General features: G+C 46.7%; 1 protein-coding gene across 1 annotated transcript in view; it reads left to right on the top strand.

Annotated features, from left to right (window-relative positions):
* Positions 1–26,913, top strand: part of FYCO1 (FYVE and coiled-coil domain containing 1) — a 91,988-nt gene extending 65,075 nt beyond the window's left edge. The window contains exons 15-18 of the mRNA XM_012808058.2: positions 8,411–8,506; positions 14,119–14,329; positions 22,223–22,332; positions 24,208–26,913. Of these exons, the coding sequence (XP_012663512.1) occupies positions 8,411–8,506; positions 14,119–14,329; positions 22,223–22,332; positions 24,208–24,283 (493 nt within the window). The 3' untranslated portion in view covers positions 24,284–26,913. The remainder of the gene's footprint in view (positions 1–8,410; positions 8,507–14,118; positions 14,330–22,222; positions 22,333–24,207) is intronic.
* The last annotated feature ends 252 nt before the right edge of the window (positions 26,914–27,165 follow it).

Raw genomic sequence — 27,165 nt, 5'->3', positions numbered from 1 at the left:
TTTTTTTTTTCTTTGAATTATTTTTCTCTCTCTCCAATTTCTCTCTTTACTAAAGATAAATTACAGTAGAACCAACTCAGTTGCCAAAATAACCTGTATCTTCAGTATACTGATTATTTGCATAAAGCGCAGTAAGAATGATTATTAGTCATCTAGACTCTTTGGCTTTGCTGGAACCTTTTATAAGGAATTTTCAGGCCAGACTTTCTCAAGAGCTTTTCATGAGCCCAGGTTTCATCTGTGCCATAAGATGCCTGTATGCATTGGGTACATTCCTCTTCTTTTGAGGTTTCCCAAGCACCTTTCAATTTCTCAGACCCGACAGCAAGCGACCTTTGTTACTTACCACAGATCAGGAAAGGTTACTGATGGGTATCTGGCCGGTTTTCCAAAGGGCTTTCTTTATTGGCTTATAAAGTCAACCTTAGTTCCTTAATGCAGTCTGGATACCTCTGGAAATGCTATTCCAGGCAAAGCCTTGGTAAAATACCAGTGTCTCCATTATGCCCTATAGAACAAAACAGATTCTTACTGAACTTATGCAAATAACTGTATTGTCAGAAAATAATAATACTTACTAATGACTTTCAAATTCCAGAGAAATCAAGGAGAGAGAAAAATACATGTTTCAAACTCTGGTCATGAGTATATACATTGCTTGAAAAGCTACAAATAATTCAAAAGGCAGAGAATTCTTTTCTTGACTTCTGGAAAATAGAACACAGAAAGAACCAACAATATTTCAAATAAAAAGCCATAAAAAACTAGCCTAGTTTCACATAACTGATTTTTGTTCTGTTTGAAGTTAGGTTAGCAGCATTCATAGACATGTTAACTTTTCCAATAAAAGTTCTAAAAATCTGCTTTTAGCCCAAAGGTACTCAATTTCCAAAGACATTAGGAATTTGAATTTGAGAGAATTTGTCAGCCTCTTTTAATATTTCTTTTTCTTTTTTAGATGAATCAAAATTATTACTGATAATATATGTTAGAACAGACCAATATTTTATAATATTGCAACACATATATATATATAACCATAACTTATGTAAAATTAATTACCATTTCATATTTGACAATATTTCCTATACATTTTTAATAAATCAAATGAGTACAATTTGTTTTTCTATGCCTCTCTGTGGTCTTAATATCTCAAAAAGACCAAATTTAGAGTTGTGCTTTTTGTTTTCTGGACCGAGTTTAAACCTGCCAACCTCGGTGCATGTGGCCGGTGCTACAACCACTGCACTATGGGTGCCAAGCCCAAATTTAGACTTTTGATTTTGGAAGGTTTGTCAAATATCAAAAGGCCTAAAACATTGGTTAAAATAAGATTACATGCCAAAAGATTTTAAGAGAAATGCATAGTCAACTGGATCACATGTATATTCTTTCACAAATTCTCTTTTCATTTAACCTGCACAGACAATCTATAAACATTCTAAACCTTCTTTAACTTTTGTCCTGCCTTTCACTTTTTTATACAACCATTCTGTTTCAGGACAAAATTTATCACACAAGATTCTTTCTTTACATCATGCCATTCTTCTTTTTAATTTTCTTACTCTTAAAATTCTCCATAAAACAGAATCTCAGTTCACTATGAAGTCACCCCTTCACTCGGCCAAACTGATAATTAGAAGGTTTACAAAGCAAGAATCTTATCCTTTGACAAAGACTCAGTTTCTCTAACAATTTAAACAACCAAATGATTATATTTTACAAATAAGAGACATTTTATGAGCTATAACATTGATACAGGATTTTCCTATTCAGAGCTGGACAGGGAACTGTCATTTCTCAGGCTCAGGGGAGCTCAGATATCAGACTCTCATCTCCAGGTACAACTCTGAGCCCCAGCAAGGTCACAAATAAGCAGCCCGAAATCTTTTGGCTGGCTCCACCCAGACTAAGGAGCACACACTCTAATCTTCTCCCCAGGCAAAAACTGCTGCAAAGACCTAATAACCTTGCCCAAGGTGAGGGGCTGCATTCATCCATTTGCTAGGACATCCATTCAGTTTGTAAAGGTTTTATTTTTTTTTTCATCTATCAAGTCCTGGCCAAAATATCTCTCAGGGCCAACTATTTACCCCTAGACAAGGGACTCATGCAAGAAATCTCTGACCTGGGCCTCCTCCCCCCTTTTGGAGGCTATCCACCCAGGAGACCTGTTGCTGATATGGATACAGCACCATTTCCTGTGAGATTTACACTCTCTCCTCCAGATTTTCCAGGGCCATCCAGAGCCCACCGGACTGCCCAAACCACAACACTTTCCAAGGCACGGCTCCTCTGCCTATAGTTCTGGCACTCTCCACTCCATCTGCATGTCCCTCAGTTCAACAAAATGCCATTTCATCACTGATCTGTGGCCTGCAGTCTCAATTCTCAAATTCCTAAGACCAAAAACTTACTGAAGAAATTCCAGTAACAAAAGTACAAAACCCTTTCTAATGTCTTTCCACTTTCCCCCAAGACGACATGGCCACGTGGCCACCCAAAGGCAGCGGAAAACCTGTACCTTCCAGTTTCCCTCAGAATAGCCAGGGGGCAAAGTTGGAACAGGGAAGGGCACATATTAGAATGGGGGGGGAGTGAAGCCCCACCTATTGTTACCCATCTCAGTCATTCTCCAAGCACTCACTTGCACACAATTCCAACACATTTCTTAACATGGGCAGCCTCGATTTCCCACTCGAGCTGCCACTTAGCCATAAGAGGCAAACCAGCACTCCCCTAGGCCCTGTGAGGGGAGATCCAACTCCACCCTCATAGTTCTCTCAGTCTCACCACATCCACACACTCTCACACACCTTTCACAGATCGGCTGGCGATCTAGCAGATCTGGTCTCACACACCTGTCAACAGATCTGCGGGTGATCTAACACCCAGGAGGTGATCAGGCTCCTCTTCCACTAAAATTGTAGTGGACCCCAAATGGATTCTACCTTGCCTTAGACGTCTCCGTGTGTACCTGCCAGTGATCTAACACCCTAGGAGGTGATCAGGCTCCTCTTCCACTAAAATTGTAGTGGGCTTCAAAAGGATCCTATCTTACTCTAGATGTCCTGGCGCCACCTGTTACTTGTTCCTCTCTGGTGCTCAGCCTCCGCAATGACCTGCCCCAGGGACCTCACCAGCTGAATCTCAACCAGATGTTCCTCTGGGAGAATTTGTCCAGGAACCCTCTGAGGACCACATGGCCAGACCAGCAGGAGTTCCCCACGGGGGTGATCTGCGGCGCGGGCAGAACCTGACCCAAAGAATCTGGCTGCACGGTTTTTCTGCCAAACCTCGCTTCCCAGTCAGGAAATCAAGAAATATAGCAGGAAACCGACGCAGACAGAAGACTCCAGGCACCAGCTAATTAGAGGAAGCGGGTTTATTCAGCCGGGGGTACTCAGAACGCCAGCGTGTTTCCCAAAACCGAGCCCCCCAACTCAATCACATGCCTCTCTTTTATCCACTTTTCAGGGTGGGAGTGTACATGAGGGTCATAAGACAGAGAGTGAGGGTCATAAAATAAAGAATGAGACAGGACATCATAGATTACAGTCTAGGCCCCAAGTATGTCAGGGGAGAAACACGCAGACAATAGAAACGCCTGCGGCTTGGCTGAGGCCTACACAGGGTGGCTGGGATAAACTCTTTTTTGAACTGCTTTTTACTTTTCTCACCTTAGTAGTTCACTGAAAATGGTGGCAATTGTACCTTAAAATTATTTCATTGGCTAGTCAGACATCTCCTTGGCATAGTTTGGGTATGGGCCAATGTGAATTCCATGCTATGGGCTGAGTTCTGTGTGTGCATACATCCCCAGCATATAGGATGGCCACGGAGCCTTATGTTCTTGGGCAAGTGAGCAGCTCTGCAAAGTGGGTACTGTCTCTACTTTATAGATGAGCACACTGAGGAGCATAACCAGAAAAATAGCCTCATGTGCACACAGCTAGCAACTGGCAATTTGAAGATACAAACTCAGATCTCCATCATTACCAGACTAATGGACTGGATGGCTTCTAGGTGATGGGTCTGCCAGAGAGCCTGGTGCAGCCTTGTCTCCAAAATCTACACCACTCGGGCTCCTTGACAAGCAGTGCCCACTCACCCACTCTATTTAACCTGGCTGGAATCATCCCGTTTCCTGGGGCTGCCCTCTTTATTCCTGGACCTCTCTAGATGTCAAACACCTTGACCTTAGTATAGTTCTAGTTGTTAATCTTAGTATAGTTCTGGTTGTTAATGGTCCAACATTCCTGACCCCTCTGGGAAATGACACTGGAAGACAGGAATTGGAGGAATGTCTGCCGGAGTCACATTCCCTGGTGCCTCCTAGTAAAGAGGACACTAGGTAAAGGTGTGGACTCCATTTCTGCTTTCCCAGAGGCAGCTACCCTCATGCTGAGGTGCCCGGCTCTCTTCTCTGACTCTGCACTCCCACTCACCCTGCTTGCCCCCAAGTCTGGTGCTCTCTCCCACCTGCTGCTCAAACCCTCTTTATGTGATTCTTCTGAAGGGGCAAGTGTCAGCAGGAGAGAGCAGAGAACAGGAGCAGCCCCAGGAAAGTGGCAGACATCCCTGCCATAGGTTAACCCTGCAAGTCAGGCCATTGCCCTGCTCTCCTTTCCCAGAGTCCCCTGGGAGCTCTTAGGAAGTCAGTTCCAGGTCCATGGGTGAGACATTTGCTGCTATTGGGAGACGAGGCAAATCTAACTGCAAAGCTTCAGCGGATGACTGGGCTGTGGAGGATGGTTAATCACTCATGACCCACACAGTAAAGTAGCCTCACCAAACATCAGCAGTTGAGTCGGGCTTGGCTTGCTCAGCAGTGCCCCAGGTGGTGAGGATGGGCACGCAGGCAGGTTGGCATGTTGTGGTCAGACCATAGTCACCAAGTAATCAGAAAGCAGAATACCAGAAGTGCTGCCCTTTTCTTGGTTTTTACGCAAAAAGAAAGCCAGTGACGAAAAGGGAAACTACTAGCAATTTAGTAGCAGAATAAGATAAATTTAATAAAATGCATAATAATAAAGTAATTTAGTAGCAAAATAAAAGGATGCCCCCAGATCCCAGAGTGGAGGTGAGGCATGATATAGTTCAGCCCCACCTCCCAAGCCTGCACTGGTCAGTGGAGCCACCTTCTGTGACAGATGTGCTCTGTACCTTCACTGCAGCACAGTGGCCGTCAGCCCATGTGATGATCAAGCACTTGAAGTGTGGCTAGTGCTACTACAGAGCCTCAAATTCTTAGTGTCATCCACCTGATGAATTGAAGCTTAAGTAGTCACATGGGCAGTTCTAAGCTGAAGGTCCCTCCAGTTCTCAGGAGCCTGTTCTCAGGTGGAGGCTGATGAGAGGGACTGTCAGGGCCTGTGTAATCAGGAGAGCAGTCCCTCTCACCGGGCTGGCCTAGCAAGACAGGAGATGGGGCCCTCTGAGAAAGACAGGCTGTAGGGCTTCTTGGACTGTAGGGATTCTGTAGGTATCCATTGCCCCCTCAGCCAGACAGTCTAAGCCAGCAAGGGATCTGCTCCCCTGGCAATCCTGCAAGAGGGAAGTAATTGAAAACTATCACTTAGTTTGGCTATACAGTAATTGAAACACAGTCTAAGGCAATTTGATTTGTGACAGAGAAATACGGTAGATTCTGTCTGTAGAAACCAAGCTACTTGGACTTCCCTGCGACCATGCCCAGAGAGCTGTGGGCTCTTAGACTGCATTGCTAGGGCTGCCCCATCATCGACCTCATTTGTATTCACCACTTTACCCTTACGTGGTTCGGAAGTGCAGTCTTGCGTATGTCCTCCCTTGGCAGCATTTGAGGCAGAAAGGAACCTAATCCCAAGGCACATAATGTAGACATTTATCCAGCAGAGGCTGGGTGCACAGCAGGTGCCCACCCCCAGAAGGACTAACAAGTTGGCAGGTTGGTGTGTGTGGTAGAGAGGGTTAGCTTGGCCGACCTCTGGCTCAGGGACAGAAACTGAGCGGGGTGTGGGGGTGTCACCATAGCTAGTAGAAAGCTCCCGTGGAAAGGGAGGAGGAAGGTCCTGCGGGCAGTGAGTTTATCTGGCATCTTTCTCAGATAACTGCTGCCACCGCAAGGAAAGGAAATGGCTATTGGTGGAGATAGGCGCCCTCTAGTGGTCTTGTTTGCCTGTCATTCTCAAACTTTATCCCTTGCCATCCTCAGAACTGCCAGAACATTTTCTACTGCATTCCACAGTAAGAAATACAATTCACACGGCTACTCAGAGTGCATGTATGTACATAAGGTACAAGGATCCTCATGAATGCCTATCCTCCCAACATGCACTGTACTCTTACATTCAATAGTTTCTATTTTACTCCATTTCTTTTAATGGTGATCCTAACCTACTAAATTGATTCATAGCCCACTAAATGGGTCATGACCTACAGTCTGAAGATCCATCAAAAAGGATTTCTCTGCCGTAGTTATTACCTTTGAGACTGCATCACCCTCCCGTCCACGCTCCTACCCTCAGCCAGGACCAGCAAGAGCCTAGGAAGCCACTGTATGGGCTGTCTGCTGTAATCAGGAGTTGTCCATCTTCACGGTGAGCAGAGAGGAGGGCGATGGAGGAAAAGAGGGAATAATAGGTTAGGACACCTTTTTTCATAAATGCAGGAAATTTGGGAGAACTAACTTCTGTTTTCAGAGTTTCCCTCATCCTACGTTCTTTCTTTATCTCATTTATGGTATTTACACTTTTGACAAGGATGAAAGCAAAGGAAATGAGGCAGGCGTGGACCTTGGTCCTGTGCTCTGCCCTGGACCACAGCTGCTCACTGTCAAGTGGGTGGTTGACTAGATAGTCTGAAGCTGCTTCTCACACTAACATTCTGTGACTCTGCCTGTCCCAGGGTGAGGGCTCAGGGTCTGGAAGCCAGTGTTTGGAAGAGCAACAGGAAGGAGGTATGAGGCAGGGTCTGGAGCCAGGGAGAAAAAGAAGCCCGAAGTGATGAGGCCTGCCCTTGGCAGCAGCAGGTACTACAGGACATGGCCTTGGTGCACCTTCCTTGGAAAGAGTGGAGAAGGCCCAGGGCAGGGAGCTGCTGAACCGAGCAAACCCACCTCTTTCCCAGCCAGTGGGCTCTATAAAATGCCTCCTCCAACTTCTTCAAAGCTTACAGCCTTTTCAAGCTGGCTGAACCTAGAACCCATCTTTTTCCCTCGCCATTTCCCTTATTTATTTGTTTTTTATTCCTTTTCCTATTTAGAAAAGAGAAAACTGGTCTCAGAGGAGAAAGGGGCTCAGGCTGAGGCTGGAACCATTATGGAGTGACCCCACCTGTGATCCTACTACCCCGCTTACCCTCAGGGCCTATAGTGACCCCCAGATAGTGGGAGCCCCACTGCTCAGGGTTGATGGCAGTCAGTCCTTAGGAGTGCAGGCTGTTTCTGAAGCTCTCTGCTTATCACAGGCTTACTTAGCTGAGTGCAGGCACCTGGGCACTGGTGGTTTCTGATGATCCGAGTAGACCCAGGGGTTGCTCCAGACTCCAGCACCTGCCCCTCAGGGTATCTGTTTTTGGCTCTAGCCCTGTCTCAGAGGAACTGCCTGGGCCTCTGCGTCCCCATCAGTGAAGTGCAGGGACTGCAATCTGCCTGTATGTTCTAAGGATCAGTAATGCAGTAGGTATTAAAAATCTCAGTCAAGCATGGTGTGGTGGCTCACCCCTATAATCCCAGCACTTGTGAGGCTGAGGCAGGTGGATTGCCTGAGCTCAGGAGTTCAAGATCAACCTGAGCAAGTGCAAGACCCTGTCTCTAAAAAAAAAAAGAAAGGAAGGAAGAAAGAAAAGAAAATATTCTCAATCAAATAAATATAGAAACACTGGAGTTAAAATTTGATGTCCTTACTGCAAGGCTTCTTGGAGCCCCTAATCTATTGTTTAAATACACCATGGCTTTCTAAGGAAAGGAGACAGTGTGTACTGCTCACAGCTCACACTGCCATGCCGGTCCCACTGCTGGCTCACTCACAGCTGATGGTGGTTGCCATGGGAAGAGGAGATGAGTCAGGCCCTCACCCTTTTATGTGTGGCCCTGTCCCGTCCACTCCCCCTTGGCCACATGGCTGGGACTTAGGCCCAGGGGCATTAGCTCTTCTGACATAGAACAGGAGGGTCAGTTTGTGTTTATGCTCACCCCTCCCTCCACCCCGCAGGAGGAAGCTGGGAAAATCACCACAGCCCCATTGTCTTTCCCCCTTCTGCCTGGGTGGCCCCAGCCCCCATGGTCCTCCCTCCACTCACAGAGACTGTGTTTAAGGATTCCCCTTCATTCTGGGTTTGACTGTATGACCCCAGACTGCGGACCCCAGGTTGTGGGGCTTTGCGTGCTGATAGCTAAACAGCTGTGATCTCATTTGTGACATTTCAGGGATACCACGTCAAACTCATTAACTCCTGAGGACACTGAAGACATGCCTGTGGGGCAGGATGCAGAAATCTGCTTGTTGAAGTCTGGAGAACTGATGTGAGTGGCAGCTGCCAAGTGGGTCTTTCTCAGGTGTGGTATTGGGGAGGTGCCGGAGCTGGGGACCACCCTGGGGGCTTTCATTTGGCACCAATGGGGGTGCTTTTTGAGCGGTATAATTTATACGCACTAAGAGTTAAGAAAATAGATAGTGCTTAAACTTTGATAAATGATATAGTACAATCCCCAACACAATTAAGATAAAGACTAATTCTGTCACTCTGGAAAGTTGCCTACTCCTTTATCCCTCTGCCACCCCATGTTCTTCTTTTTTGAAAATAACTTTTTAATTTTCTCATTGTACAAGCAATACCTTTTTCTTGTAGAAAATTAGGAAAATAGAGATAAGCAAACCATCTTGGTATATAGTCTATGGCCTTCTAAATTTTTTTTTTTAATAGAGACAGTGTCTTGCTCTGTCATTCAGCCTAGTGTACAGTGGCACAGTCATGGCTCACTGCAGCTTCAAACTCCTGGCCTCAAGTGATCCTCCTGCCTCAGCCTCCCAAAGTGCTGGGATTACAGGACTGAGACATTGCATCTGACCTAGTCTTCCAATCTTTTTTATACACATATATAGGTATAATTTTTTGACATAAACCAATGCTCCAATTTTATTTTGTAGATTTTTTAACTTACTATAGTATGAGTATTTTCCCATATCATCCAGTGTTATGTGCAACGGCTATGTAATTATCACTGAATAGATTCAGCTATTGATTCACAGATATTCATTCGTCATCTACAACATGCCAGGTACGTTTTTTGTGCCTAGAGCATATCAGTGAACAAAATCAACAAAGACCCTGACTAGTTTATATTCATTCCAGCAAGGGTTGACAGACAATCATACAGTAAACACAGGTAAGTAAGTAAATATTAGTGTGTTACAAAGTGGTGCTTGCAATGGAAAAAAGTAAACAAAGAGTAAGATAAAAGAGGAGGGGGATTTTCCCTTTTAAATAGAGTAACCCTAAGAAGGTAAGGCTTGAAGGAGGTAATGGAGTTGCCAGGCATGTGTCTGTGGGATGAGCATTTCAGGCAGAGGCCACAGTCAGTACAAAGGCCCTGAGACAGGATGACAGCTGGCATGTTCAAGGACAGAGGAAAGGGGCCAGTGTACCTGAAGCAGAGAGAGCAAGGGGGACAGAGTCAAAGAGGGAAGGGGGTCTGCATCACATAGGGCATTGCTGGCCATTGGAAGGACTTTGGCTTCCAATCTCAGGGAAGCAGGCCCCCAAAACTGAGTTTATAGCAGAAGAGTGACTTACCGAAATCTGATTTACATTTGAGAAGGGATCACTCTGGTTGCCCTGAGGAGAATAGATGGTGGAGGGACAAGGGCAAAAGTGAGGAGACCAGTTAGAAAAGTGTTTTAGGGACCATGGTTCCTTGGACCAGGTGGTGGCAGAGAGGGCAGAGATGAGGACAGATTCTAGATTTTGATGCTAACAGAATTTCCTTAAGGGTTAGATATGGTTATGAGAGAGTACGTCGTGTATTAAACCTGTTCTTGGTGATCCTTGGATCATACTTGGACAAACACAGTCCCAAGTTATGGGGCAGAGCAAACAGGAAGCAGTAAAGAGCTGCTCTCTCCCAGGCTTTGATGCCAGGGCACTGCCAAGTGTCTGGGCCGCCTTCCTGGAGAACACCTTGGCTGCAGGAAGTACCAAATGTTCAGGTATTCTGTTTTCCCTTTAATTCAATAAGCCTGTGTCTGGGAATTTATTCTAAGTAATAATTAGATGTGTAACGATAAAGTTTCTGGAATGTTCCTTGTATGCTGCTCAGAGCAGTGACATTTAGCAACAGTAAAAGAGAACTTGGGTAATCGTGAATGGGTATTGAATTTTTGTCAAGTGCTATTTTTGCATCAATTGGTAAGATCCTAGGCCAGTGGTTCTCAACCTTCCTAATGCTGCGATGTATTTTCACTGTCACAGAGGAGTCACCACCCACAGGTTGAGAACTGCTGTCTTAGGCTTTTTCTGCCTTTCCGTGTTGACGTGGTGATTACAAACATCAGTCCTTCACGGTTGCACCTGGCTAGATCCCACTGGCCGTGGTGGATGATTCTTTCCATGCAGTGCTGGATTTCACAAAGTATCTGATGGGTATCTTGCCAGCTACAGAATCCACCTTGACAGTTCTTTTCTTTCAGCACTTGAAGTATGTGGTGCCACTTCCTTCTGGACTCTTTGGATTTAGATGAGAAATCCCCTGTCATTCAAATTTGTGTTTCCACAGATGACATATCTTTTCTTTCTGCTTTAAAGAATTTTTCTTTGCCATTTGTTTTCAGAAGTTTAATTATAATAGATCATGGCATGAATTTCTTTGGATTTTTTTCTATTTGGGGTATGCTCAGTTCTTGAATCTGTAGGTTCATGTCTTTCACCAAATTTGAGTTGTTTTTAGCCATTATTTCTTTGATTTTTTTTTTTCAGATTACACTTTTTCCTTTGCATTTGAGAGGTCAATGGTACAAATGTTAAATCTCTGTTCCTCTCATATCTCTTTTCCCTGTGTCGTGCAGAATGAGGAATTTCTGTTTTTCTCTTTTCAGGTTTACCTGTCGTGTTCATTCATTCTGCTGTTGAGCTTATCTAATGAGTTTTTTTCAAATTTTACTTTGGTTATTATATTTTTTAGTTCTAAAATTTCCATTTGGTTATATACCTTTTGTTTCTTTGGTGTGATTATTTTTCCATTTTCATTGTTTCAAGAATATTTAAAATTCTTATTAAAGTATTTATATCATGGCTGCTTTAAAAGCCTTGATAGATGATTCTCATACCTGATTGGTGTCAGTGTTGACTTCTGTTGATTGTCTTCCCTCATTCAGGTCGTGATTTTCTTGGTTCTGAGTAGGATGAGTGGTTTTTGACTATGTGTAGGTGGCAGCTGAGAGATCCCAAGCTATTGTGATTTTCCGCAAGTCCCAGGGTACCCGGCCAACCTGACTTCCTATGACTACCCTTAGTTGTCTGCTGAATTATTTTCAAGTTCTTCCATTGTACTTAGTGGGAAAGAGTAGGGAGATGTTTGAAATTGTTCATAATAAAACTTTTTATTTGTATTTGTTTGTTTTTTAAAGACAAAGTCTTACTTTGTCACTCTCTGTAGACTGCTGTGGCATCATTGCTCAGAGTAACCTCAAACTCAAGGGTTCAAGCAATCCTCTTGCCTCAGCCTCCTGAGTAGCTGAGATTACAGGTGCCCACCATGACACCTAGGTAGTTTTTTAGTACAAACAGATTTCACTCTTGCTCAGGCTGGTCTGGAACTCCGGAGCTCAGACAGTCTACCCACCTTGGCCTCCCAGAGTGCTAGGATTGTAGCCAGAGCACCCAGCCCATAATAAAACTTTTAAAAAACTTATCAAGTAGCCAGGCGTTGTGGCGGGTGCCTGTAGTCCCAGCTACATGGGAGGCTGAGGCAAGAGAATCACCTAAGCCCAAGAGCTGGAGGTTGCTATGAGCTGTGATGCCACAGCACTCTACCAAGGGCAACAAAAAAACAACTTTTCAAGTAAAGGGATAAGAAATATCATGAAATTAAGAAATAATTAGAACACACAGACTCCTAGGCAGGTCCCTAAAGAGAATAGTATAAAATCAACACAAAGAATAGGTTGGTGGACATGTGAGTAAAAGACAAGGAGATTGACAGTAACTTGAAATTTACTTTGTTCTGCCCCTTTTGAAGAGAGTGACAGCAAGCTAAGGTTTGGCAACCACACTGCAAGAGAGTCTGAAAACACATAGGTGGTTGGGATTATCTCAGAATATGGAGCATTTTTTAGTACTCCCTAGCTCGTGTAAACTAGAATTTCTGGGGTTACCTGACAAAATTTACATTTGTGACATGAGTCTTGTAGACAATGGGCTTTTTTTATTTAAGATTATTTGCACATAGATGTGAAATCCTCGATTTGTTCTTTTCCTTTGGAGAGACTGATCATTGTCCTCACTGAGTAGATAAGGGCCAGAATGGGAGGAGACTTCAGGCCCGGCATAAATAACTGCATGCCAGGGGAGAATCACACCATGCCCCGGCCTCCGTCGGGCATTCCATCAGAGCAAGTGACTTTCTGTGTAATAATACAGTAAGATTTCCACACATTGGATCCTTTTTATCCAAGAAAGGTATCTTTCCAAAATGGACCCCCACACCTACCCTCAGATTCTTGAAAATTGTAAATATTGGGCAAGAGTTTATTAAAAATACAGTTTAGCACCTGGAGAAGCACTGCATTGAATTCATTTCTTACAGAGGTGAATATTGGAGCTTTTCTTTAGAGCATTTTTGGTCTTTTAAACCATTGGTAACTCTTCTCACTTTGAGAAGAACTTCCATACATCTCCACAGCTTTGGAGGCAGATAGAACTCTGAGCAACACCACTTCCTTGCTGTGCAGACTTGGGCAAGTTACCTAACTTCTGTGAACTTCAGTTTCATCCCTATGTTAAAGGGGACAGTAATATATTTTCTCCACAAAAAGGAAGTTTGGTGAAATGGAAAGATAATGGCTTTGGATTAGACTTGTGTGAACCTGAATTAAGTTTCTGAATCTCTTTGAGTCTTAGTTTCCTTCTTTGTAGAATAGGAACAATGTACCTTCCTCACCTAGCCGTTGTGATAACACATGAAGTTGCTGAGCCAAGAGCCTGGCCCGTAGTGGCTGCCACCTTCCATTTCGCAGTTGAGAAACTAAGATAGGAGTGAGTGACTCGCCACAGCTACACCCCTCCTGAGATATAGCTCTGCCCTGTCCCTACGACCCTAAGCTAACCTCGCTGCCTCTGAGTCACACAGTGCAAGAGGGATGCCACTTAGCCTGGGTTGGGCCTTTGAGATTTCCTTGTTCATGTCAAAATCAAGTTCATCTTCTAGTCTAATCCTCATAGCAGTCATGAGGTGGGCATGGTTGTCCCTGTTTTACAGATGAGGAAACTGAGGCTTATGAGAGGGTGAGCCCTGCACAAGATACGGAGTGAGGCAGGTCTCTGGACTCCTCCCCTCACATCTTCACACCACACTCCAGGAGCTGCAGAAGAGCTCACTGTCTATAAAACCTGGAAACTTGTGGAAGAGGCTTTTATCCACCTAGTGAGAGTTAGAACAGCAGACACAGCCCCAAGAATCTTCTCTCCCCAAACCATCATACCACCTCTATCACTCATGTATAGGAAAGAGTCTGGGATTTTGGCATTGAGAAAAGTCAGAGGGCCCATGTAGAGCTAATTAGATGAAAAGGGAACGTGGGGAACCAGAGGAGGAAGGGAAGAGAGAACATGGACAGGTAAGCAACAGGGCAGCTTCAGGAGAGCAACAGAGAGCTGAGCCTCACACACAGAGCAGGCCAGGCCAGGGGCTTTCAGCTCCACAGAGGCAAGGATTGTCATATATATATTTTTTACTGCTGTGTCCCTGGTACCTAGAACCATGCTAGGCATGTAGTAAGTGCTCAGGAAACTTGTTGATGAGAGTTGTCCTGCCAAGAGCTTAAGAGGCCTCCGGCCACCTCTGAGCCACAGATGACCTAGCCGGTAAATACAGACACTCTTCCCAGTCAGTCAGTCCCCTCTGCATTTTTTTTTTTTTAGGATCAAATTACCCCTCACAGTGGAAGAGATCGCCAACTTTGGGGAGGGCAACAGGGAGCTGTTTGTGAGGTCCAGCACCTACAGCCTGATCCCTATCACCGTGGCCGAGGCAGGCCTCACCATCAGCTGGGTCTTCTCCTCCGACCCCAAGAGCATCTCCTTCAGTGTGGTCTTCAAGGAGGCTGAGGACACGCCGCTGGATCAGTGCAAGGTGAGGCCAGGCTCCCTGCCTGTGGGCTTCTTACACACACATCAGGATGCTCGGGTAGGCCTCCCCCAGAGCTGGGAGGTGGCCATCTGCCCTCTGCTGGGCAGGTCACACCTAGAATCTTCTGAGCTGTGTCATTCAAAGCAGGCAAAGCACCGAGGGCTCATCCAGCTTGGGGAAAGCAAGACCCAGAAGGTCAGGAGCTCTGTCTTCAAATGCCTAGGGTCACTCCTGTGTCAGGCAAGCGCAGTCTGTTCCCAGGATAGATTAGTGGGTGAAACTTAGAGGAACACAGATGTGTCACTTAGTTTAGGATCATTTTCAGAGACCTGTGCAAGTAGGAATGTATCAGCTTGGGAGGTCGTGACCTCTTTGGCTCTGGTTATTAGCTTATGGTGTTCAGCTTCTCACAAAATACCAAAAGAGACAATTCTGGTGTCACTTCAGCTTCAAATCTTGGTGGCAGATACTAGTTCTCCTAAGACATTGTGGGCATGGCATGCTGACAGCACCTGGACTGTAGTTCTCAATCTTGGTACACATTAGAAACTAGGTACCTACAGAGCTTTTAGAAATCCCATTCCTAAGGCTACCCCTGACCAATCAGAGTCTCTAGAGGTAGGACCCAAGCATCCCTAATTGATTCCAGTGAGCAGCCAAGGTTGAGAACCACTGAGCCAGAGTAGAAGGATGGAGTGGAGCCTGAGCACAAGGACCAAAGGTTGATGGGGCCCCATGCGTGGCTGACTCAGTACGGGACAAGGAGGAGGAAGCCCCTACCCGGGGTCTGAACTCTGCCTGCTTCTCTGTAGGGGGAAGGTGCAGAGGAATAATGGAGGGAGAGCTGGCTGGAATGGAAACACAAGTGCCACTTGAATGGTTCCAAGTGGAAGGAATAGTGAGGGCAGTCAGACTACGGGATGGGAGCGGGAGGAAGAGCCAAGGCTAGGAATGCAGCTGAAGAAATCTCCACTTTGCAAGAATGGCAAGGCTCAAGACAGAGAAGAGCAATCTCATGGCTGGGCAGTCACATCCACTAGTCCAGCATGTATCTGGGCCACTGGGTGCCGCTGATGCGTGTGTGAGGAGGCACAGTGGGCCACACAGCCCTGCTTGGCAACCCCATAGAGGAACGGACACCCCTGGGGATAGTTTCCCGCCACCCTGCGCTGTTAGATCTGCTTACTGTAAAGAGATTGCTCTGTCATTGTTCTTCTTTTCAAACTCACTCTTAAATGTAGTTTTTCCCATGAAAATAAACCAGCTGGCCTGGTTTATTGGGGTCTCATGTTCTTACTTAAAACTATTCTTCTCTGCCCTCTTTCCTTTTGGGGCTTACAGCCAGTGCCCCACAACTGGGTCAGGGGCCCTTCCTTCTTGAGCAGTTCTGAGCCTGCACCCAGGAGGCCCTGGCACTTGTGGTCTGAGACTCAGCCACGTGACCCGTCTGAGAAGGTGGGTTTGGATTCAGTCCCTGCTGACTGCACAGGGAGGGTATTGTTTTCACTCTCCGAGGCAAGTGTTAGCCCCACTTTACAACTGAGAAAACGGAGACCCAGTAGTCACATGGCAGTTTGGCCAATACTAGAAACTCCCACAGTGCCTTTGCCGCTGTCCTTCACCATCCCCAGGCCTACAAATTGCCTCACATGGAGTCAGCCCAAGTGAGACACTGGTGAATGTCTGTGACAGGGAAAGAGGGAGGTGATGAAATCAGGGGTCCAAGCTTTGCTGCTCCAGCCCCCCACATGTGGCTATGGGCCCCTCCTCTTTCCCAGTCACTCACCCGCCAAGTCCACTTGAGCCTGGGATTCCCATGTGGTTCTAGCAAGAATCAGGAACCTGGGGGAGCCTTCCTCCTGTTTGCTTTCCAAGGGGCCCTCTAGAGTTTGTAACTACAACTGTCTTTCCTGCCATGGGCACCAGGGGGCAGGAGGGGCCCATGTCAGAAGTGCTCAGGTGCTCCTTGCGCTTCACCAGCCCACTGTCACCAGCCAGTGATGGGGAGGAAGGCTGTTATCTCTGCCTGAGGTACCTGAGCCTGTTTCCAGGCACACGTTGTCTTCATCCATCCCAAGTACTGTGCTCCCTGGACCAGCCAGAGCCTCACAGAAAATGATGGGTGCAATGCACACTGCAGCACTTGGGGTTCATGACTGCGGAGGCGTAAACACAAGGGGCTGTGCTGCGTACTACCATCTTGACAGCCATTTGCCGACCTGCTGTGTGTGGGCTCTGTGGGGCCTGCTGGGGAGTGAGATGAAGGGACATGGGATCCACCTTTGAGGAGCTTGCAGTGTTGGAGAAAGATCTGAGTAGACAGACCCCTGTAACTCCAGGTGGCATGTGTCATGACAAGGAGGAGAGAGCACTGTGGGTGCACTTGGGAAGGATAGTGATTGGGGAAGAATACCTTGGGCCAGTAATGAAGCCCACATTGGAAGGAGCATGGGGAAGCAGTCGTGAGGTGAGGTGGTCAGAGGAGAAACAAGCAGGCAGGCAGAGCTGCCCAGCAGCAGGCCAGCTCCATCACTCGGGCACCTGCACTCTGCACCACCTTCTGTCCAGAGCTGCTTCCTCCATAGGGTCATAGACTCACCCGGGGGAGGTACTGAAACAAACAATAAACTAAGGACTCCAGGCCACCTGTGTACAGACTCCTGGCCTGAAACCTGGGGATAAATCAGAGAATCGGACCTAGGCCCTGCCTTCTCTGTGCACAGGAGCCATCTTTGGTTAGAGAAGCTCACACAGGAGAAACCAGGACCAAGAGCAAGGTGTACAGGGCAGGCATACGGGTAGCGTGTGTTTTTCTCCAGCAGCTCTTCCTGTACACCCTTGCTGCAGAGGCCAATGCCAGGCTCAGAATTGTTAGGTTAGGGACCATAGAAACAGACCCAACTCTTTTTTTCTTTTTAAATCATAGCTGTGTACATTAATGTAATTATGGGGTACAGTGCGTTAGTTTTATATACCATCTGAAATATTTTCATCAAACTGGTTAACATAGCCTTCATGTCATTTTCTTAGTTATTCTGTTAAGACATTTATACTCTACACTTAATAAATTTAATATGTCCCCTTGTAAGATGCACCCACCAAGGAGCACCTGAGCACCTCTGACACGGGCCCCTTCTGCCCCCTGGTGTCCATGGCGGGAAAGGCAGTTGTAGTTACAAACTCAATTTAATATGTCCCCTTGTAAGTTGCTCTCCCCCCCTCCTCCCCTCCCCTCCCTCTCTTTCCCCTTCATTTTGGGCTATAGTTGGGTTATAGCTTTCATATGAAAGCTATAAATTGGTTTCATAGTAGGGCTGAGTACATTGGATACTTTTTCTTCCATTCTTGAGATACTTTGCTAAGAAGAATATGTTCCAGCTCCATCCATGTAATCATGAAGGAGGTAAAGTCTCCATCTTTCTTAAGGCTGCATAATATTCCATGGTGTACATATACTGCAATTTATTGATTCATTCATGGGTCGATGCGCACTTGGGCTTCTTCCATGACTTAGCAATTATGAATTGGGCTGCAATAAACATTCTGGTACATATATCTTTGTTATAATGTGATTTTTGGTCTTCTGGATATATACCTAGTAGAGGAATTGTAGGATTGAATGGCAGGTCTATTTTTAGATCCCTAAGTGATCTCCAAACATCTTTCCAAAAGGAAGGTATTAGTTTGCATTCCCACCAGCAGTGCAGAAATGTTCCCTTTTCTCCACATCCACACCACCATCTCTGGTTTGGGAATTTTGTTTTGTGGGCTATCTTACTGGGGTTAGATGATATCTCAAAGTGGTTTCGATTCGCATTTCTCTGATGATTAAGGATGATGAGCATTTTTTCATGTGTCAACAGACCCAACTCTTCAGTCTCTCAGGATTCTTAGTCCCTGCCAGAATTAGAATGTTATAGAACATTAATGGAACTAAAAGAGATACTGTGTGCGCAAGAGGCTGCCACCAAACCCACACGTAGCAGGTCCTCAGCAGGGCTCTGCACATGTCTTTGGTATTGTCCTGCTCCTCCACGTCCCCAGCTTCCAGCCTCAGCAAAGGCACTGTCTGGTCAGGAGCACACTGCCCACTCTCCTTCCTGCACCTTCTGCCTTCAGGATTCCTCTCTTGAGTTCTCTTTGACCCATGCGTTTAAGTTTGTTATTTAGTTTCCAAATGTTTTGGGATTTGCCAGAGATCTGCTATTTACTTCTAATTTAATTCCATGTAGTCAGAGAGCATTCTTTGTATAACTTGAATCCTCTTAAGTTTGAGGGTTTGGGGAATTTTTTTTATAGCCTAGAATGTGTCCTCCCTGGTTAAATGTTCCAAACCTACTTGAAAAGGGTATGTGATGGGGAGTATCCTACAGGTGTCAGTTAGGTCAGATCACTTGACAGTGTTGGTGAACTCCTCTGTTTCCTCATTGAGTTCCTGTCCACTTATTCCATCAGTTACTGACAGAGCAGTATTAAAATCTCCAGCCATAATTGTGAAGTCTGTTTCTGCTTGTAATTCTACTTTTTGAAGCTCTGTCATTAGAAGCACAAATGTTTATAATTGTTCCATCCTTTCAATGGGTCATCATCTTTACCATTATGAAATTATCCTGGTAATGATCTTTGATATAAAATTTACTTTGATATTAGCACATTAACCGCCATGTGAATTATATTTAACTCATGCTAGTTTTGCGCCCAAGGCCTTGTGAAGTGTACATAATTCACACGTCCTCTTTACATGGGGAGCTGTGTGGTGCACAGGCAACTCAGGTGGATGCTGTTACATGACAGATGGCCCTCTAGGCAAAATTCTGCATTTGGTTCACGAAAATCTTTGTTGTTGATGTTCTTATTATTATAATTAATGTTGGCAACTTAATCCTAAAAACATGGATTAAATGAATAGAAGTCAACAGATTTCATTTTTCTACTTACGTTTACTTTTAAATTCCACTTAAGACTGACAAGTTCAGAAAAACATTTTACCAATATAAACTAATTTTCAAATTTTTATATGACCTTTTTATTGATGTATGTTTTTAGTAGAAGCATCCCACACAACAGTGCACGTTGCCTTTGCTGCGTTTCTGTGGTGTTTCCGTCTCCTCGTGGCACATCCACGTCCTTTCTCTGCTTGTGCTTTTCTGTAGCACACAGTGTGTCATCTTCCGGCAGAGCCCGTGTTCGTGAGAGAACAAGCCCCAGGTGGTGACCGGAGGGCCAGCACTGCCAGGGGGTTTCATCTGTCCAGAGCAGTTTTAGGCAACCTTGTTCTTTAAATTTTGTGATCAAGATCTTATTTTTGTTCAGGACTCTACACGTAGAGAACAAGCGAGTTCACTAAAGCTGATCCTGTGAGTAACTCCATTGTTAATATTCTGAACCACTTCATACCACGTCTCCAAGAACATGAATTTGACCTCAGTTGATCTGAGAGGTCAGTGAACACCTTGGATTATAGTCTACAATCGTGTAGTTGGTTTTCCTACAACACCTTTTCTTGCTTCACCATGCTTAGTACTTACATCAGTACCTCTCTCTCTCCTCCCATTTGAGGACAATGACAACTCCCATGTCACTTTCTCAAGCAGTTACCTCTTTCTTGTTCAGCTTCCCCTTTACTCCATCTGGTAGGTTCAGTCTCCTGTTCTTAGTGTGCCCGCTAAATACACAGAGTGCTCAAGGAGTGGATGAGCTCGGTGGATGCTGGTGTGGTGGCTGTCAGTGTGTAAAACACGGCCACCGTCTAGGAAACCTATTAGCTTTGACAGTAAGCTTCCACGTGACAGTTGTAGCCATCTTTTAGGCTTGTTTTTTTATGAACTGTGCAGAACTCCAACGTCCACGGAATGGCACCATTGTTTCATCAGTGTGTATTTCCTTCCCTGGAACTATGATAAACTGAAACCTTTCAAGAAGACAGTCAAGAAGCGGCTGGATCTTGAAGCGACGGTCACCAGGAGGACATTCTTCCTCATTAGAGAAATGCTACATTCTCAGAAGCATTTAGACTAAGTGACTGTGTAATAAACTTTTTCACTGAATTGTCATATAGAGCGTTTTCAACCAAAAGGTGTAGAAGTCTTGGCTTCTTGCTAAAACCGCGCTCCCCCAAGTCATTCCGTTTCTTGGGAAGTAATGCCGCTGACATTTTGAGACTATTTGTACGTAACAGTCTTCTTGCTGTTTGTTTTCTGTTTGTCCCATCTGGTTTTTGTTGCCTTTTCCTCTGAAAGTTAGGGCAGTCTCTCAGAGGTCACTGTCCTTCATTGCTTGGTGTCCAATCTTTTAAACCTGTCTTTTTGTCTGTTTTGTCTGGTTTTTGGCTATTTCTTGGGAGGTTAAATCCTGGCTGTTCTCCCTTGCCTTTGAATATGTTGCCCCACTGCCCGAACCATCAGACCTCCCTCTAACTGGCTAAATTGTCCAAGCTCGGCACCGCCTCTTCCAGGAAGGCCTTCCTGATGCTCAGCCTCCTCTCCCTCCCACCCATGGGCTGCTGTAGGCACCTCTTCATGGCTCTCCCCTCATGGTACATTCACGCCAGCATAACTGAATGTTTTCTTCTCGGCCATCTACACTAAGGACCAGAGCTCTTTGTGAGAATTTACTTCACTTTGGAAATTTTGTGGCCAGGACATAGGGTTTTAAGAAATACGTGGTTATATCCAAGTTTGAGTTGAAAAGTGATCACATCTTTGTAACTACTCTGGACTCATTCATTTGTGCAGGCTAACAAATGTTTAATAGGAAAAGATAAAAATCAAATTTAACAAAATTGTATTTCTAATAAAGGAGCAACACTGACTTTTGTAAAGAATTAAAATAGGTACTTTACCACATTAGGAGCTCAATATTGCTAAAATGTTACCGCTGTCCATAGAGCTCTCTGGTCTGTTAACCCTTTCATGTAGTCCTAAATGGAAGGCTTGGGGACACTTTATGACACAGATCTTCTTGGTACTTGGTACTGCTAAAGAAAAAAAAACCCTGGAATTTTGGTTGACTTTTGTCTTTTCCCCTGTCACATCTTCAGTTTTAAAATAAGGCCTATGTCTTTAGCTGGTGAGCAGGTTGAAGCTTCTGTCCCTGTGCAGAAGAGCTTGGCTATTCAGAGAGCATCCCAGCTCTGGCCCTGTCCAAAAGCCATTTTGGACACACCTGACACACCATTTTGCAGACTTGACCTCTAACAGCAAGGCCCTTAGAAAATAGCCTGAGAAAAATCAATGTATCCTGGGATGAATTTCTCATCTGAGAGAAGGCAGAGAGTAGGCGGGAGTCTAAGGCTCAGGCTTGGAAAAAGGATAGGGTCCTGGGGCAAACGGACCAGCCAGGGCCAGCCAGGAGTAGGGCTTGTGGCAAGGCCAAGGGAGAAGCCATGGTGGAGCTGAAGTGTTCATCCTGGAGGAGAGAGGACCAGCAGCTCCATGCCTGAAAGACTGTCATCTGTAAGAAGGGCCCAGCATGTTCTGTGATTCTTAGGAGTAGCACTAGGACCAACAGGACACAGCTGGACAGATGGGTCACACCTAGAATAAGCCCACTTCCTGAAGCCGGAGAGAGCTGCTCCTCTAGGTGGTGGTGCGTTCTGTGCATTCTAGCAGTGGCTACGGTCAAGGGAGGCAGGTGACTGCTCTCCAAGGAGGCTGACTAGCTCCTGATTCTGGATGAAGCTCAGACCCACAAGTTATCAGCAAACTGAAGGTGTGTGGATGGCACTCTGCCTCTCCTGGGGGCTGGTCCCAGCACAGTCCTTCTCAGCTGTGACCTCAGACAGAGTACTCAGGCTCCCTGGCCTCAGTCTCCTCCCCCAAAATAAAGGGTCTGCCTAGAGGATCCAGGAGCCTTCTCAGCCTCTGTGAGATTTTTGTCATCTTTTTTGCCTCCCAGGTCCTCATTCCCACGACCCGATGCAATTCCCACAAGGAGAACATCCAGGGCCAGCTCAAAGTCCGCACACCGGGCATCTACATGCTCATCTTCGACAACACCTTCTCAAGGTAGGGCCGCCATATTCACCAGCATCCAGGTGGGTCCGCCTGTCTCCCAGGCCTCTGCCACCCGCTCTCCAGAACAGTGATGGATATACAATACCAAGTACCTCATTGTCAATTTTTAATAATTGTTCTTGGATTGTAGACCCCTCTCCCATGGTGTTCCAGTGATTGTGATAGATTTTATGGCTCCTGCTGACATGGTGTCAGCACATGTGGGGCATGTTAGACACTCTGCCCTCTTGGCTCACTCAGGTTCCACAGCCTCCCCTGTAGGAGGGACTACTTTTCTTCTCACTCACTGATGGGGGGACCAGAGGGGCAGAGGAGTGACACGCCCAAGTGACACGGCTTGTGGGGAAGCCAGATTTGAAGCAGGTGGTGCTCTTTGCCTTCTCTGCTGCCAGATGTCTACTTCCTTATCTGAGAAGGACTGAGCAAATGAATGAATGAGAAAGGGAGAAGTGAAAGAAGGAAGGACAGAGCTTTGAGTTGAGCAGGGCCAAGACTGCTGGGTGAGGCCCTGGGGCTGTATCAAGAGAGCGGCATGTGCTATCTCTGAGAAGGACTCTGAGGATGGCAGCTTGCAGCTTGGGGGATCAGGGAGGAGTTTGGGGAAGAACATAGGAATGTTGGAGGAAGGCAGGGAGGGAGTGGGAGAAAGGATGGACCTTGATTGAGCATCTGCCATGAGGCTGAGGCCAGGATGGTGAAGACTTTTGGATACCTGTCCCTTTTCATGCTCTGGGCTTCAGCTTAAGCTCTTTCACTGGGGCTGCCTCTTTACAGAGACCTGCCTCATCTGTTTCAGCCACATCCTCCCTGAGCAGACCCCTGGGCTAATGGTCACATCCCTTGACATGGGCACTTGGCTTTTAGCAAAACCACTTGCCAGGGCATGTGGCTGAGAGCCACCTAGAAGAGGTTGGGGGATGAACTTTCGTCCTTGGCCCTTTCCTGCCCTCCCTGTACTCCCTGATGGAAATGAACACCCACCTCAAGTTAGCAGGACTTCATGGCCCAGTCCTGGCATGTCCAGAGAGCTATACTTAGAGCTCTCTGCAAGAGTGAGTGTGAGGCCCAGCCCCTCCTGGGTGGCAGGACAGGGCAGTGGTTAGGGAAGTGGGTTGGGACAGCTAGGCAGGATCTCTGCTTCTCCCTGATTCCGGATGAAGCTCAGACCCTCGAGTTATCAACAGAGTGTGTAGATGGCACCCTGCCTCTCCTGGGGGCTGGTCCCAGCTGGGCTGTGGGTGAGCCCTAGTGTGGACTGATGAGAACCCAAGTGTGGCGTAGTGAGGCAGAGTAAGCCCCAAACAGGTTCCTACTTATCACTGACAGTGACCATGGCCCTGTGACAAACTCTAGTCTTGGCCCATTGAGGCCATCTCAGGGCCTACTTGAGATTTTCAAACCATGGATGGCAAAACTGATTTAGATGCCCGTCAGAATGAAATCCGTGCTGGCCTGTGTCCTGTGCCTCCTCCCATCACTGGCTCCATCCATTCCACCCCACATACACACCATGCAGTCTGACAGCCAGCCCCTTTGGAGCAGCCAGGGACGCAGGCAGGAGGTTCACAGCCTGGGACTAAAAGGCATTCCTCTAGCCAAGCCCAGGAGGTCCAGAGTAGTGTTCCAAAATACTGACCCATGCAGGGAGAGAATCTGGTGGACAGACAGGAAATGGGGATGAGGGCTCTGGAGAGGCACACGCTCTGTGAGGTGCCCAGAACTTTGAGCAGAGTTCTCCCTCAGGGGTTCCCACACCCACACCCAACCAGGGTGAGTACAATGACTGCAGCGAGTCCATAGCAGCCACCTCCCTTGGGCTTTTAGCTCTTAGAGTGATGCCTCCCCTTTTCATTTCTCTTTCCACAGGTTTGTCTCGAAAAAAGTGTTTTATCACTTGACAGTTGACAGGCCTGTGATCTACGATGGAAGCGATTTCTTGTAGCCTCACGCACCTGGATTTTACTAGCGTCACTTCACCCATAGGAAACACTACTCTTCTTCACCTGACACATAAAGGACTTAAGAATAATAATAATAATAAAAGCAGCTGCTCCAAAGCCCTGGAAGAAAGGCCCGGCTGCTCCTCAGAGGCTGTGTTGTACAGGAGCACTGTGCACCCAGCACTAAGCACCCAGCACTCTTAACCCCTGGGGCTGTTAAGGGCTCGGCATTGTTTCCATTGAGTAGAGACCCAGCTGTCCTCACACCCAAGGGTTGCTTTGCCAAAGGTTAAACACACAGGAGACGATCAGCCTCTCCAGGGATGACAGTTGGTTACAGGCCTGTGGAGAGTTTTACAGGCCAGAGGTGAGCCCACCTCTACCCCCAGAAACAGATGCCCTGCTCTGCCCCATGCAGGGCCTGGCATCCTGGTGACCATGAGCCAAGACCCCTGGTCTTGGGCTGTGAGGCCCTCAGCTACTCCCAGGAAATAGAGGCCCAGGGCCATTGTTTGAGTCAGGGCCCTGAGGTGCCCTCCTAAAATCTCAACAAGACTCCTCCTGCGTGGTCTTCTCCCTCACTGCCCCAGTATTTGGAGATTGCTCCAAGCTGAGCAATTTTGGAGGAGCCTCTAAGTTGCGCTTTCCTCTTCACCCTTCCAACAAAGCCCTTCACAGCCCAGGCCTCACCACAGCTTGAAGCATCACCCAAAGAATCAGAACTGAAGATAATCCGAGAAACAAGATGCGGCTGAGGGTCTGCGGTGGCTGTGTGTGCACTACAACTAACACCCGAATACTGGCCATGTCGACACCACAACCAGGAAGCAGAATTGTGCACTGGCTTAGGGCTCAGTCCTCAGACTGTATCCTGTCCTTGTTTATATAAATAAGAGCTTCTGCTTCACCTGCAGACATGTGTTTACTAATAACCAGGGTGAGAACCACTTTCAAAAACCAGGGCCTTCTTAGCAGAAGTCTTTGGTAACTTAAGTACCACAGTAAACAGAGGCATGACTGAGTCTTGGTCCCCAACAGGCCACATGTCTAGTTGCTGCTGCTCAGAATGCACCTGACATCCAGGAGACATCTCCCCTTGAGGCAGAGGAAGCCTTTTCCTGGACAAAAATTAGAAAATTTTCTGTTTTCTGTGATCCTTTTCTCCTCCTACCACAGAGGGCCCACCTTTGATGTCCTCTTTGTCCCTTGTTCACAGAGCCAGCTGCCCACACTCAGACCCCAGGTACTTCCACAGGTGAGCAGAGCATCTGATGAAAGGGTCCTCTTTGGCCAGGGAGGAGGGAGAGAGCACTATACAGGTTGTGTGAGGATATGAGGGCTCAGCCCAGCTATGTCTCCAGCCAGCCCTGTGATCCAGACCCAGTCATACCTGAGAGCTTCACTATAGCATTCATGACCCTATTCTGTCCCGTTTTGAGGGCAGGAATGGGTCATGGACTCCAGTAAAGTCCAGCCCAGATCTCAAAACCACTGCAAACCTGCAGCCACAGCCTCACCACCAGCAAAAAGGACTCTCATGGGAGCATAAGGAAGAAGAGAGAAGTTGTGGAATGGACGCAGGAGAGTTGGACACTCCCAGTCAGCTTAAGCAGGGCATGAGAAGCGGTGTGCACAGAGCCTCTCAGTGAGGCCCAGAGAACAGCTGGACCTCTTGCATTGTCTTTCCATGGAGCAGCTCTTATCATCTTCTGGTCAAGGCCCTGGCTGTGCTTAGCACTGGAACAGAAAGTGGCCAGGCCCCCAGAAACTATCTAGCCTCATGTTTATCCTCACAGCCATGCCTCATAGCCTGGGATGATTCAAGAGCAAATTATCCTACCTTTGAATCCCCCATTTCGCAAAGGATAGTGAGAAGTCAGCTCGTTCAGTGTAAGAAAGAAACTAACAAAAGAGGACCCAGAGCAGTCTAGAGTCTTTATTCTGATGCTTAGCTTTCCCAGGATACCCTGCAGACTCTGGCCAAGCTGATGGCCTTCTGCTGGCATCATCGCCACCATGTGCAGTGAGAACCACCACTCAGTGAGTAGTTGATGTGTTTGGGGCCTGTGAAGGGCCTGAGATTCCATCAGAGATGCACTCTGAACATCTGTCACTCAGCACATCAGGGGACCAATGCAGCTTAAAAATAACCTGGCTCTTGGAAAACACCCCAGAACCTCTGTTCCAGGAGAGCTGAGGGGTTTTGGTGCGCCACCTCCAACAGTGACCACCCTGTACAAAAAAGGCCTTTCTGCATCCGGAGGACTGCCCGGTGCCCCAGTGGTCACTTCCTGACTCTGGCATCGCATATTTAAGTTTTGTGCTGGATGGACATTTGTACTTTATTTATTAGTTCGCTGTTCAAGCTCGAGATTGCTGTGCACTGTGCAGCTAGAGAATATCTTGGCCTATTTAAGTAAGGCTTTGATAAATAGCTTTAATCTTCTTCCTACCTTTACCGAGGATTAAGGACTGGGGTACCTTTAAAAAATGCAAATAGCAATTGAAGAACCACTGCTGAAGGGGGTAGCCTGCCTAGACTGAATTACACTAGAAATCAGCAAGATTGGGATCCCAGATCACTATTTTCTTTAAAAAAAAAAAAAAAAAAAAAAAAAAACAACCAGCCCCCTGATGGCCCAGCTCTCTGAATAACAGTCACATTTTAGTATCGATACTGGCTGCCTTGTTCACCACTGCCACTAAAGCCACCCATCACCTTCACCCAAGAACACACCAGCCTCTGTCTTACCCACAAACAAGAAAGTGTGTTTGGGGCACACTGGTATTTGTTCACCAGTCTGAGTGGACTCCACAGGGCACTCTCACTCAAGCACACTGGACTCCTGAGCAGGCAGACACTCACAAGAGGGAACCTGGGACC

This window comes from Otolemur garnettii, unplaced genomic scaffold (assembly GCF_000181295.1).
Source record: "Otolemur garnettii isolate 467f Iridium unplaced genomic scaffold, OtoGar3 scaffold00082, whole genome shotgun sequence".
NCBI classification, from domain to species: Eukaryota; Metazoa; Chordata; class Mammalia; order Primates; family Galagidae; genus Otolemur; species Otolemur garnettii.
This window is presented reverse-complemented; position numbering and strand designations above follow the sequence as displayed.